General features: G+C 45.6%; 1 protein-coding gene across 5 annotated transcripts in view; it reads right to left on the reverse strand.

Moving 5' to 3' along the window:
- The window catches only part of NPAS2 (neuronal PAS domain protein 2), a 99190-nt gene that overhangs the window by 1912 nt on the left and 84894 nt on the right, over positions 1–12384 (reverse strand). For all 5 annotated transcript variants that reach the window (XM_084526784.1, XM_084526785.1, XM_084526783.1 and 2 more), the window contains 5 exons: positions 10100–10246; positions 3939–4133; positions 2905–3077; positions 2043–2135; positions 612–798 (listed from right to left, as the gene is read on the reverse strand). In XM_084526784.1, the coding sequence (XP_084382910.1) occupies positions 612–798; positions 2043–2135; positions 2905–3077; positions 3939–4133; positions 10100–10246 (795 nt within the window). The remainder of the gene's footprint in view (positions 1–611; positions 799–2042; positions 2136–2904; positions 3078–3938; positions 4134–10099; positions 10247–12384) is intronic.

Genomic DNA, 12384 nt, shown 5'->3' on the forward strand with positions numbered 1-12384 from the left:
CTGAGTTAATAGACACCTCTTTTCCCCCCTTCCCCTTAGCTTTACGTGTGCTGAATTAGGTAAAAAAAAAATCAGTATTTTTATATCTTCAAATCACCTGGTGCTTCCAGGTGATCTGCTCCAATTCATCTTCTTTGCCTTGTGGAGTTGAGGAAGTATGTTAATTTATGGAAGGGATATGGATATCTGATCCCGATCTTATTTTATGTTGGCGCTGGTAATTAAAAATCATCTTTTGACTTGTAAACTAAGCAAATTTTGTACTTAATAAAGAGTACAGAATAAATCCTAAGGCAGCAATTTTCTCCATCTAGAAATACACTTTAAATACATCCAGGATAATCTGATTATGTTTCCAATGTACAGGATTAGTAATTTCCTTTGAAATATTCTGACTGTTCGCACTGCTCCCTTGCTACACGGGAAGGGCACACGACACTGTATCAGTGTCTTGCACATTTCAGTTATCTCTGAAATGGCCATCTCTGCCGTGATCAGGCTCCCGCTGAAACTTACAGCTCGTCAAGGCTCGCAGGCCCCGTTTGCACAGCCCGTTCGCCTTATTATTCTGTGAGCATGTTTTATACATCGTCCTCTTTGTCCTTCCCTACCTGCAGGTAGCGTTGTTGCTGATGCTGTTGGTGCTGGAGTTGCATAGGTGGCAGAGAGGGTGGCTGGGAAGGAGGTGTCGTGGCAAACCCTTGGTTTAACACTGCTTGTCCCATCAGAACGATTGGAGAGCCGCTGCTGGAAGTCTGCACTTCCAAACTTTGAAACATTTGTTGGTTTTGAGAGTATCTGGGGAAGAAAGAAGTAAAACAATCAAGAAAAAACGTGTAGAAACAAAGGTCTTCTCCTAGGATATGGGGTGGGCATCAACTTCATAAATAATTCTAAGTAAAGGCTTCCAGGGCATCGGACCTGCACGCATGAAAACGAGCAGCATTTGCTTAACACCGTACATGAGCTGGACTGGGAGGGCAGAATACATCTCACCTCAAAACCCAGACCACATTTTAGATTCATTAGAGATTCTGGTTTATGCATGTCTTCTCTTCAGCCACTGATTCACATCCCAGGCTCATTAAAGCACACGGCCTTTGATTTTGTATTAATAAGCTGAGTTCTGAACTGCAGCAGCTGAGAAGTAGACACGTTCCCCGTTCTGCTGCCTGTGCTTCTATACGACTGCCTGTGGGGCTGGTAATCTCCTGCAGGATGGCTAGGGTTGATTACTTTTTAAGCTGCTCGTAGACGTTGCCAAGTACGGTCAGCAGTTCCCATAGCTGTGACCCACATTATAGGACCAGAAGAAGTCTCTAGAAGTCCTCTGGACTGAGGAGTGAGCCAGAAACAAAATACTCAGCTCCTGTTGCTAGCCTGCTTTCGCACAGCCAAACCCAAGTATTTGTTGTTTTGTGGAAGGCTGTGGGTAAAACCACAAGGAAGCTACTGCCAACCCAGCCTAATTCTGTTTATCCTGTAAAGGGTGATGAGATCATAGTGTGGTGTGTGTTTGTTAAACAGCTGTTCAAAATTAGGGGTTGGTCAGAAATGCTAAGATTTGGGTACTTATACAAGCATGTGAGCTCCAAAAAATGGGTCCTGTGAGTCAGGCAGAATACGTGAACAGGAGATGTGTCTTTGAAATTTGGGCCTTTTTTATTTAGCAGCTTAAATGAAGATCTCAACTGCAGATCGGTATGTTTTAAGTTGGAGGTTTTAGCTCAAGGTAATCTTAAGCAGCAACAGTGATGCTTGAAAAGTACTGAATACCTACATTCCTGAGGTAACATACAGAATCAGTTTAATGATGTTCAAACATTATCATTTTGGCATTTCACAATTAAGGACAGTGAAAGAAAAAAAAAGATAAAAAAAAAAAAGATTAAAAAAAAAAAAGATGAGGCTGACCCTGACACTAGAAGGCAGGCTCGGCCCAGTAATGCACTCCTGTTATTTATAACTACTTGCTAAAATCATCTTGCTAAAAAAGGCCATTTCTCCTCAAAAGCAACTTTGGTGTTTCTGATGTCACGTACTTAGCCTGGGATCCAGCCATGCTGAGGTCTGAAGGGTGTCTTGCATTACAGGACCCGGGCATCATTGGCTGAATGGGTTGGCTGAGCAACAGTCTTGCACATGGAAGAAAGAAAAAGGGATACTGCTGTGAGAGAAGGACCATACACACGCCACATTCTGAAAACTGAGAAAGGATCATCTTTTTGGTTCAAAGAATCATCTAGGTTGGAAAAGACCTTTAAGGTCCAACCATCTGCCTAACTACCAATTTCATTTCTAGACCATGTCCCCCAGTGCCATGTCCACACATCTCTCAACTGCCTCCAGGGATGGTGACTCCACCACCTCCCTGGACAGCCCGCTCCAAAGCTTGACCACCCTCTCCATGAAGAAATTCTTCCTGATATCCAACCTCAACCTCCCCTGGAGCAACTTGGTGCTGCTTCCCCAAGTCCTATCACTTGTCTCCTGAGAAAAGAGACCGGCACCCTCCTCGCTGCAACCTCTTCAGGTGGCTGTACAGAGCGATGAGGACTCCTGGCTTCTCCACACCAAACAACCGCAGCTCCCTCAGCCTCTCCTCATAAGTCCCTTCAGTTGCTCTTCTCTCAGTGCATTCCAGCACCTCCACGTCCTTCTGCTAGCGAGGGGCCCAAAACTGAACACAACACCCGAGGTGCGGTGTCACCAGTGCCAAGAACAGAGGGACAATCGCTTCCCTCGTCCTGCTGGCCACACCATTTTTGATGCTGGCATGGATGCTACCGTCCATCTCACCCCCTCCTTCACCCACCCACTGAGGGCAGCCCAAGATGGTGGCAGCCCAAGATGGTGGCAGCCCAAAATGGCGGCCACCCAGGCGCCCTCCATGTCCCGCCCTACCTGAGCTGCTGGTCATGGCTGCAGCCGGCGGCGGGTGGGCCAGGGCCAGGGCCGGGGCCACGGCGAGGTGGTGGGGCTGCAGGGGCCGTGGTGGGGCCAAATGGTGGGGCCGAGGCGCGGAGAGGACGGCCACCACCCGGTGCCAGCTCCGCGCTCCTCACTGCCTTTGGGCCCTGCAAGAGAGCGGGGAGAGGAGGCTTGGGGTGAGGCTTGCTTAGCCCCACTGTGAAAGCCCCGTGATGGCAATGAACCTTACTAAAGGAAAAGCTGTGGGCTTTTTTTTTTTTTTCCTATTTATCCACTTTCTGTTTTAATAGTCATGCTAATGCGGGTGTGTGGGAGGTTAAATGCTACGCTGAGGGGTCTGAAGCTAATGGCACCGCTACATTCAGAAATAAGAGCTGGGTTTTCTGAGAAGGGAGGCACAACAGGTGGGTGGAGGAGCAAAGACGGGAAATGCCAAGAAGCCTGCAGTAAGACCAAAATCCTCTGCCAAGCCTACCTGATTTCACAGGTCTCAGTTACAAATACCTGAACCCAAACTCTTTTATTTCCCTATACAGGAGCCTGTATCACCCCCAACCTGGGCATCTCTCACAAATTTCCACAAACCCCAACAGTATGCCACTGCAGCAGGCAGCAGGTTTTATGGCATCTGGTTGGATTTGCAGAGTGAGCAGGGGTGAAGCTCATTTTGTGAGATCGCACTGCTGGCACTGCTATTGCTGGTTTCCACCGTGCTGTCAGGTTTCTTTTGTGATAAACATGAACCATCCACACTTTTTGCATACCTGCCCTTCTCTGTTTTAGAGCTGGAACAGCTGCTCAGGTAACCCTCTAGCTGAGGTCTTAAAAAAGTGATTTAAGGTAAAGTAAATGCTGTAAGGACACCCTTTATGTAGCCTGCCTTTACATAGGAGAATAGGGAAGGAAAGGGAAAGGTGCAGGACCAACATGACTTCACTAGTTTGTTTAGTAACAGCTCAGTGTCTTCTTTCCATATTAAATGCTCCTCTAGTCAAAGAAGTGATTACCTGGCTCGATATCACACTTGCTTCTCTCAGTACTTGCTGGTTTGGTGTTTGCGGAGATGCAATTTGCCCAGGGAGCTGAGGACTGGGGACAAGCTGCTGCTGAGAAATGACCCCTGGCCTCTGCTGTAGCTGCTGCGGCTCTGGCTGCTGGATATTGCTAAAGCTCAGGGACACCGTTGGCTGCTGCAGGAACATCTGGAAAAGAAGGGGGGGGAGATTTTATTGACACAGCCCACCTGTCACGGATAATGAAGGTTACAGTTAAATCCAAAGATATGTTCTAAAATAAAATCATCACAGCTCGGAATTCACCACACATGTACTGTTAATTGGAAATCACATTTCTTTCCTACATTAACAGTTCTGCTGTCTCTGGTTTCTTTCTTTCTTCTTCTGAAAATGCACTCATTACTCGTGAAATGTGTCCTAAAGGTAAAAGCCCGCTCTCCATGGGGCAGGCGGAGCCCTCGTGAGAGCAGTTGGCTGTACATTCACCGTGTTCTGGGGCATCCCGACCAGAGAGCTGGGAGTTACTCCACGTCTTTTCAATCCTTTCATTTCTCTTTTCAACAAACCAGCCTGCCTTTCAGGCAAGGCTGCTTTTGAATTTGTCTCGGAAAATTCAACACCTTCTGTACAGTTGGGTCACTGAGCGTATTTAATGAGGCCACAGCCAGGCCAGAGTTGACCGTGTTGAATGGCTGTGTCCTTATCACTGAGAAGATGTGTAAACAGACCGTCACTGTCACTTATCTGATTTCCTGTCAGGTAGCTGTCACCTGGTGTTCTTCCTAATCAGGCCGCGCGTTTGACTTGTGCAAAAGAGCCAGCAGCCCCTCTGTTAGTGGTTCTGTAAATGATACGCTCTCCATTCTTGCATCGCAAGAAGAGTCTTTCTTCTTTAAAAGTTGCAGGGCTTTGGAATATTTTTGCTTTTCTAGAGGCTATTTCTTTTAACAGAGCCACACAAAAGAAAAAAGGCATCCTTTAAAACTATTAATTATTAATGCTACAAGCTATCTTTGCAGTATTTCAAACCTATCCTCTTGCCACCAAGGACTCTACAAAGTGACACTTCCCAGGTAGTTGAAGGCATTTTTGGCTCTGGTTCTGATTCCACACCACTTCTACAAGCGTGGAACTCCATTATTTCAAGTGGAGCTACTCAAGGCTTAAATGAAATCAGAATCACAATTATTCTCTTCATTACTCATCCATCAGTCTCATGCCTAGCAGTACAGCTGAGGTACACCCAGTAATTAGTACACCTTTCCGCAACTTATTGCTGTATTAGCAATTCCCTAAACTATCATGTCCCCTGTAATTTCTCTTGGAAGAAAGCTCCATATCTTTCTCTAAAGAACCGGCACAAGGCATTGCTTTTCTCTGCATAAGTATGGGCTGATCCATCATGTTTGTGCTTATATATCTAGCTATTAAAACACAGTTTTTAATTTAATATGATACATTTGCAGTGAATCTCTGTGTGCCAAGATTTGACTCAGAATTGAGTTACAGACAAAGCTCACGTTAATCAGTTACATTAATCAGCTGAGAGAGGTGGGCAATTAATGAAAATGTTAATGGACCTAAAGCAATGTCTTGTTTCAGGTGCTGTAGGCTAACTACACCTCAAAGATGTCTGATAGAAATAAATGGGTCAAGTAACAGAGCTGTGCCTGCTTGCAGTAGGTCTGAAACCAGCTCTGAGTGTTTTCTTTTAAAAACAGTGCTCACAGAGTTTGGAGCCATTACATTTCAGAAAGACAGATGGTCTTGCAACTTCTGCCAAGTAAATAGGTCTTATTATGAATAAATCAAAGGCAGAAGTTATGAAAATTCATTTTCTTGTTTATTTTCTGTATATAGAAGCTAAGTTTTGAACATGTTCAGTAAATGAACCTGATTAGCTCTAGCAATGAAATTGGTCTCCATTGATATGAAATGTTTAATGCAAAATTCAGAATAGGTAAAGCAAGTGGTGTGCTTCAGAAATGTCACGTGGGATGTGAGCCCACCGTTTCTGGAAGATCAGCACAAAGTAAGACCTGAAGGAGCAATATCTTAAGCATCCTCCCTGTACAAGGCACACAGTGCTGGCGAAATACCAAGTTCGTCCAATGCAAACCCACCATCCATCAGTGCAAATGTTGGGCAGGGTGGGAACCTGCAGCAAATGACTTACTCTGCAGGGAGCTGCCTGCGTGCATGCCTTACTTTGAGGCAAAGGCCAAGTAGATTACTCTTGAAAGAAAGCAGAGCAACCTACTTTGCAATTACCAGCGTGTGCCACTGGGTAGGAAAGAGCACAACTAATGGTTGGCAGCTAGCACGCTATAAATTTACAACCAAGTTTATCACGGTAAACCAATTTCTTTTATTCATGTGTTTGTACCCTGAGAGACCTACGTGCGTTTCATTTCTAGGGATGCTCTCCATGGTGTTGTAATGGCCAAAGCAGCATTATTACTGTCAGAACACAAATGTGGGGGAAAAACAAGCTCAGGGCAGGAAGCAGTGGTGCCGTTTAACCCGTGTCCCCGCAGAACTGGAAGACTCAAGATGCCTAATCAAGAAAAGAGTTAACCTAAGAGAGGATCGAAGTGGGGAGTTGCTACCTGCAAGTAACCCCGAAAGCAAGAACGTACTTCATTTGTACAAAACAGTGTTTTTTCATTATGTGTCTCTTTCGTGACAGTCCTGCCTGAATTCCTCTGAAGCACTAAAATGCTGCAGCTTTAAATAGCAGCAGAAACCCCATAATAAAGAAAAAAAAAAATAAATCTTTCTCAGTCTGAGCAAATCCAAGCAGATAAATTAGCAGCCCCCTAACTGCACTGCCGGTAACGGCACGTCTCACGGCTGATTTTCTGGACGGCAAGGCCAGCGAGGCATCTTATAAATATTTTTTTAATTGGCCAGATTGTTAAGATCCACAGCAAAGCTGTGAGGGAGGGAAGGGGCCCTCTGACACGGCTGCCCCCTCATCCCGAGATAGACGGTCCCTGCAGCTAATGGGTGAATCGCATTGGCAAGACATGGTGGGGGAGACAGCTCTTTGACTCTTCCTGCTCCTTGGGCAATCAGGCGGTGATAACCTTCAGGCTCATCGTTAGAGAAGGGAAGACCCCTTCTGTAAAATGCCAGCACTGGGAACCTGAGGTTCACGGACTTCGAAGGGAGACTGGATTGTGAATCATGGGTGGCTGTGGACGGTCTCATTTGCAGTTCTCGCAAGCTGGTCAGGCTCAGCTCTTCTTTCTGCTCTCCTCTCCATCCGCAATTCATTAGCTAGACTGCTCAAATCTGGCACAGGCACGGCATCCTTCAGACTTCTGAGGTTACTCTTGCTGCTGCCGCCCTTAATGCTTTCGTTTGTCAGGGAAAGCAGTACCAGAGATTTAATGGGGTTTTGAACGCTCTTCTTCAGGGCCCCCAGCCCTCCTGCTAGCTCGGTCTTTCATCACGCAAGGCTCTTGGAAACAGTGACAAATGCAGACGACTGTGCTCAACACCCGTCCGGTTGGGAAAGCGTTTCTTGGTGCACTACAGTTTTGAAGACCTCTGAAGGAAATGGAAATGGGGCTCAACTCTCCACAGAGCTACCTGTACACTTCCGTGTGGAAGGGAAGGAGCCAGGGAGGGGGGAAGATATGCTAATAAATGAGCTAACGAGGGAAAAGGAGAGAATGCTTCCCCCTTTGCAGCCAGCCCACGGCACTCCCCCGTGCTTACAACCCGCACAGCCCCATTCTCTATGTGGAATATTAAAGGGAACAAAAAATTGCTCAATAGTAAGGCTCTTCTGTTTGCCACTCTGCTTTGTAGCCTTGATAATAGACGCAGATCGATGTCTGCAGACACCCAGCTCCTTGAATGATGAAATCTGCTCAGCAAAGCATGCGGTTAGATTTCTGATTTAACAGTTTACTCCTAACCTCTTGTGAGTCACAAAAGTGCTACATGTGAAAATGTGAGGCTTTATTTCAAATTGCCTCTAGCCAAGTAAGACAAAGCTAATTCCTGGTCTCACTCCTTCCCTGTAATGGCACTGTAATTTCTGGTTTTCTTTTCTTTTTTTTTTTTTTTTTTTTTTCCTAATCTAGAGAAAGCGGGAGAAGGAAAAGGCCCCGCTCCAAGTCAGCATGACTGCTTACAGCTCACTGCCTCGTGTGGTTGTTCTGGGGGGGCTGAAAGGCACTTGGACGACAGACAGTGATCCTCCCCATCCAGCTTTGCCCCCTCAGGCTGATAGGCAGCCCCCACATTTCCGAGCTGCCCTCCGGCCCCCCTGCATTTGCAGGGAAATGGTCAGTACCGACATCAAAAAAATCTTGCAGTGCCCTGAAAATATATTCTCCTTGGTCCAACCTGGCACAGTCCTTGTGGGGGAGCAGATCACCCAAATAATGATCCAAAGAATCCAAATCCCAGAGCTACAAAGCAGCAGGGGGTAGGGCCCACCATTTACCTACTGGGCCTCTTCTCTCTGCTTGGGCTCCCCGTGAGCACAGCTGAGGGTCTGTCCCATGGTCTTTGGGTTATTAAATGCATATGGAAGATGACTATATAAAAATAAAATCCCTTTCCCACATATAGGAATGTGCTCGGACTTTCTATTTTTGCCTGAAGTATTTAAAAAAAAAAGGGGGGGGGGGTTGGGTGGATCAGTGAATCTGAACGTTGAAGACTTCACCAGGAGAGAGCAATGGCTTTTGCCCAATTAAAAGGAGAAGAAGTGAGAATATCACGTCTCTTGGTATTCATAATAACAATAATAGCTTTCAGACACATACCATGATTCTGAACTGAAGGGCAGTTAATTGCAGACTTTCCCTTCCCGTTATTCAGAGGCAGTGCAGAACCAATGGAAGAAATACACCGAAATTAAACCTGGCCTACCTATAGGTTTATATGGTACCAGGAGCAGGGAGTCCTGGCTTTGGGACCCACCACTGCTGTGCTGTCTTATAGCAGTGCGTATGCAGCAACTTGGGTGGAAAAGTTTCAAATTTGGCTTCACTGATCCCTTAATTGCCTAAGAGTACAATCCAAATTTGTTTTAATATGTGAACTGTGTGTTCGCCGACGTCGATGATGGGTGAGATTCTGTTTCTGTGGAAGTCGGGAACAAAATTCCCACTGGCCTCAGCAGGCCCCAGGTTTTCATCCTGTGCTTAAAATGTTCTTTGAGATACTCATTTATGTGACAGAGCTTGTCTTCTACAAAATCTTGTTAGTACAATGCTCACAGTGGGTCCCCAATGCAACATTTCTGGCAAGGGTCATTTAACCCGGTATTTATAGTTACATTATGAGGAACAGAGCAGTAATCACCCAGCTTTTAGAAAACTTCCATAAAGCTGGATCATTCCTCCATTTGTCATTAAATGAAACCTGAGATGTGCTAAATTGCACTCACTCTTACTCATGGGGTGCGGTAGGCATCAGGGGCAGTACAAAGCACGGTGCAGAAGGTATCAAAGACACAAGAACAGGAGCCTCAGGCTGCTTCACCCTAAAGGCTTGAGCTGGTCCTGTGAAGAGCAAATTCAGGCGCCTCCCAGGTGTAAACAGATGAACAAAGGTTTGAGCAGAGGTTTGTTGCCTTTTTTTTTTTTTTTTTTTCTTTTTTTTAAACATGACATGGGAATTCGTCTCCTGTGCTGAGTGTCTAGGCCAGGAAAACAGGGAGCGAATGATCTAAAAGAGATGAGCACTTGGGGAGTGCCTGAAGGAGGGCTGTTGGCTAAGGGAGAGCTGGACAGACGTGATACTGAGCATCAGCGATGCCACCACCAAGCACGCAGCAAACGGATGGAAGCTAATGAACTGGAGAGTCATAATCAGTGCTGAGTCCAAATGTGAAGACCGTTCCATTGCAGCTGCTCAATCTGAAGACTTGGTAGACAAAGCATTAAAATACTGCTGTAAATGACCCAAATTCTTCTCACCTCCATAAGGCTGAGATATTTCTTCCTTCCCTTATTCCATAATGCTCTTAATCTTGATGTTTGCTACTCAAGAGGCTTCCAGAGGACAGCATCCCCATTCAGATGAGCCAGATTTCTCATCTCCTGGACCCTGGAGCTAATTTTCAGATGCCAGCCCTATCAAGTGCCTGGTGAGAGGATGCTCTGCCCCTCCCAGCGGTAACCCACCTGCACGCTGGAGTCCTGGACCAGGCAGAGCTGCTCCTGTATCTTCTGCAGCTCCTCCTGCTGCCAGCGGATGTTGGCCTGCAGGATCCGCGTTCGCTGCTCTAGCTGGTCCTTGATGGTCTGGAACATGCTAAACTGCGCCGAAAACTGAAAGAAAAAGGGGATAAATCAGTCTTTATAATAGAAGCAGGCCTCGGTATGACATTATTTTGAAAGAAGTTATTGGTTTCTTGATTGTAAAGCACAGTGAGAGGAATAAAGTACGTGTTTGTAATATAGTAATGTCTAGGCAGAGATAAATCTTTTCTATTTCCAATTTTACGCACATATATTAAATTGCCTCAGTTATAGTGATCTCCTTACAACTGACCCTGTTCAGTTAGAGAATTACCAGAATGCCTGTTCTTGAGAGTATGCTGCTTTAAAATATCGAGAGCATCTTAACTGGGTGGCAAATGAGAGCATTATTATTATTAGCGTGTAGTTTGGAGCCCTTAGGATGGCAGAGCTGCATATTCCAAGTGTGTTTTACCAACACTTTCCTTGCTCCTCACAGAAATAGCAGTGCTGCGATGGTTTATTCCGCCGATTACTTACTATGTGATCACGCAACAGCTGACCACAGTAAATATTTTCTACATTTCTGCAACTGAGTAGTGGCCAGGGTACAAGAAATACTCGTTAAGCTATTTTTATATATGACATAAAATAAATAGCCCAGCTCAGTGGGAGAAAGGCTATTCTAAATAATAATACAAAATGGAGATCGCTAATAAGGGTCAAGAAGAAAGTGCAGCTGCCAGTAGCAGCAATGCCTTGCACGAAGCAGAATCACCCCATAAGCATGGAGGGGACTAGCATGGCAACAAATTCCTAGCTTTATTTGGTATTTACAGGCACGATTCAAAGTCCACCAATGCTAATTATTGCTTTAATTGGCTTTGGAATCACTGCTTTGCATGATCTCATATTCCAAAAGTAAAAAAAAAAAAAAAAAAAAAAAAAAAAGCTGAGAAAAAAACATGGTGTAATACTTCAAAAAAAAATCTGTAAGCATTTCTCTAATCAGGGCATTCAAGGGCCTCTGAAAACATGCAGTGCTGGGAGCATTCAGGCAAAAAAAAATAAAAGAAAATGTTTTGCTTTCACTTGCATGACTTGAAGATGGCGCATTGTTCCCGTGGTTACTTTCGTAGCTCTGTTCTGGGGGGGTAAAATGATGCAAGCTGCTGGAGCCTTCCTGCTTAATGGAGTTGCACTTGCTTACACCATTGCTGGCTTTTGCTTTTTTAATAGGAAAACAAAAATGGTAACAAGGAGGGAAATAAGGAGCACTCTGGTGCTAGCAACACTGCACAGATGAATGAAATTTCTGGGTCTAAATGTGACAGGTCAGATTTGTATCATCTCACTGCCCACTTTGCAACAGCTAAATACATGAAAGTACCTCCACGTTCCTTCCAGCAAACAGCTGAAATCTTCATGAAAATGTCCTTCAGGTGAGAAAGGAAGAGAACTTCATTGGGTTTATTTATATGTACACATCTGGAGGGCGTCTTTCCAGCCCAGCTCAGGAGGTCACCCTCCAAAGAGTTTCCTCATGTGGCCACTTTGAGGGGAGGCTGGTTGCCAGCCCTGGTTAGGGGAGAGGAGGGCTACCAAGGCGTCACATGCAGATGCTCTGGAGGCCCCCAGAGCCCACTTTGATGGGAAAGACATCTGTGAGTGCTCGCAGCTTGCATGATCTACCCAAGGAGATAATGTGAGCACGTTGCCTCTGGCGCTGTTGTCAGCAGCGCTGTCACCTGCAGCCCCATCCTCTCCCAGAGCAGCGTCAAAGCCCCTGATGGGAACTTGGTGTTACTTCTTACTGGTGTTAAAGGGGAGAGCTCAGGGCTGGTTCTTGCTCTTTCTCTATTCCATGCAGAAAGCATTAACCCGAGTAATGGATGAGTGGAAACCTCTGATGTTTGGGAAGGGAGGTGAGTGACTCCAAGGGGCTGCCTGCTCTGCTGGCTCGAGCCCTTGCTCCATGTTTCAGAAGAGACCTGGGCACCCTGGTCTTAGGAGTGGAATAATGCGATGTAGCAATGGCTTGGCTAGGTTAAATGCAGCCAGTTCCTGCTTTAATGTGGGTCTGTGCAGAAGGACTTTTTAGAAAGCCAGGTCTTGGAACCTAATTCTCGCTGTATGAACTCTGTTAGTGAAGTCTACTCTGAAGTTGTTAAAAGAGTCTTTTTCAAAAAGGAATTAAAAACAATTTCAGCCAAAAGCTTCATTTTGAC

Source organism: Aythya ferina, assembly GCF_964211825.1.
Source record: "Aythya ferina genome assembly, chromosome: 1".
In the NCBI taxonomy this organism is placed as follows: Eukaryota; Metazoa; Chordata; class Aves; order Anseriformes; family Anatidae; genus Aythya; species Aythya ferina.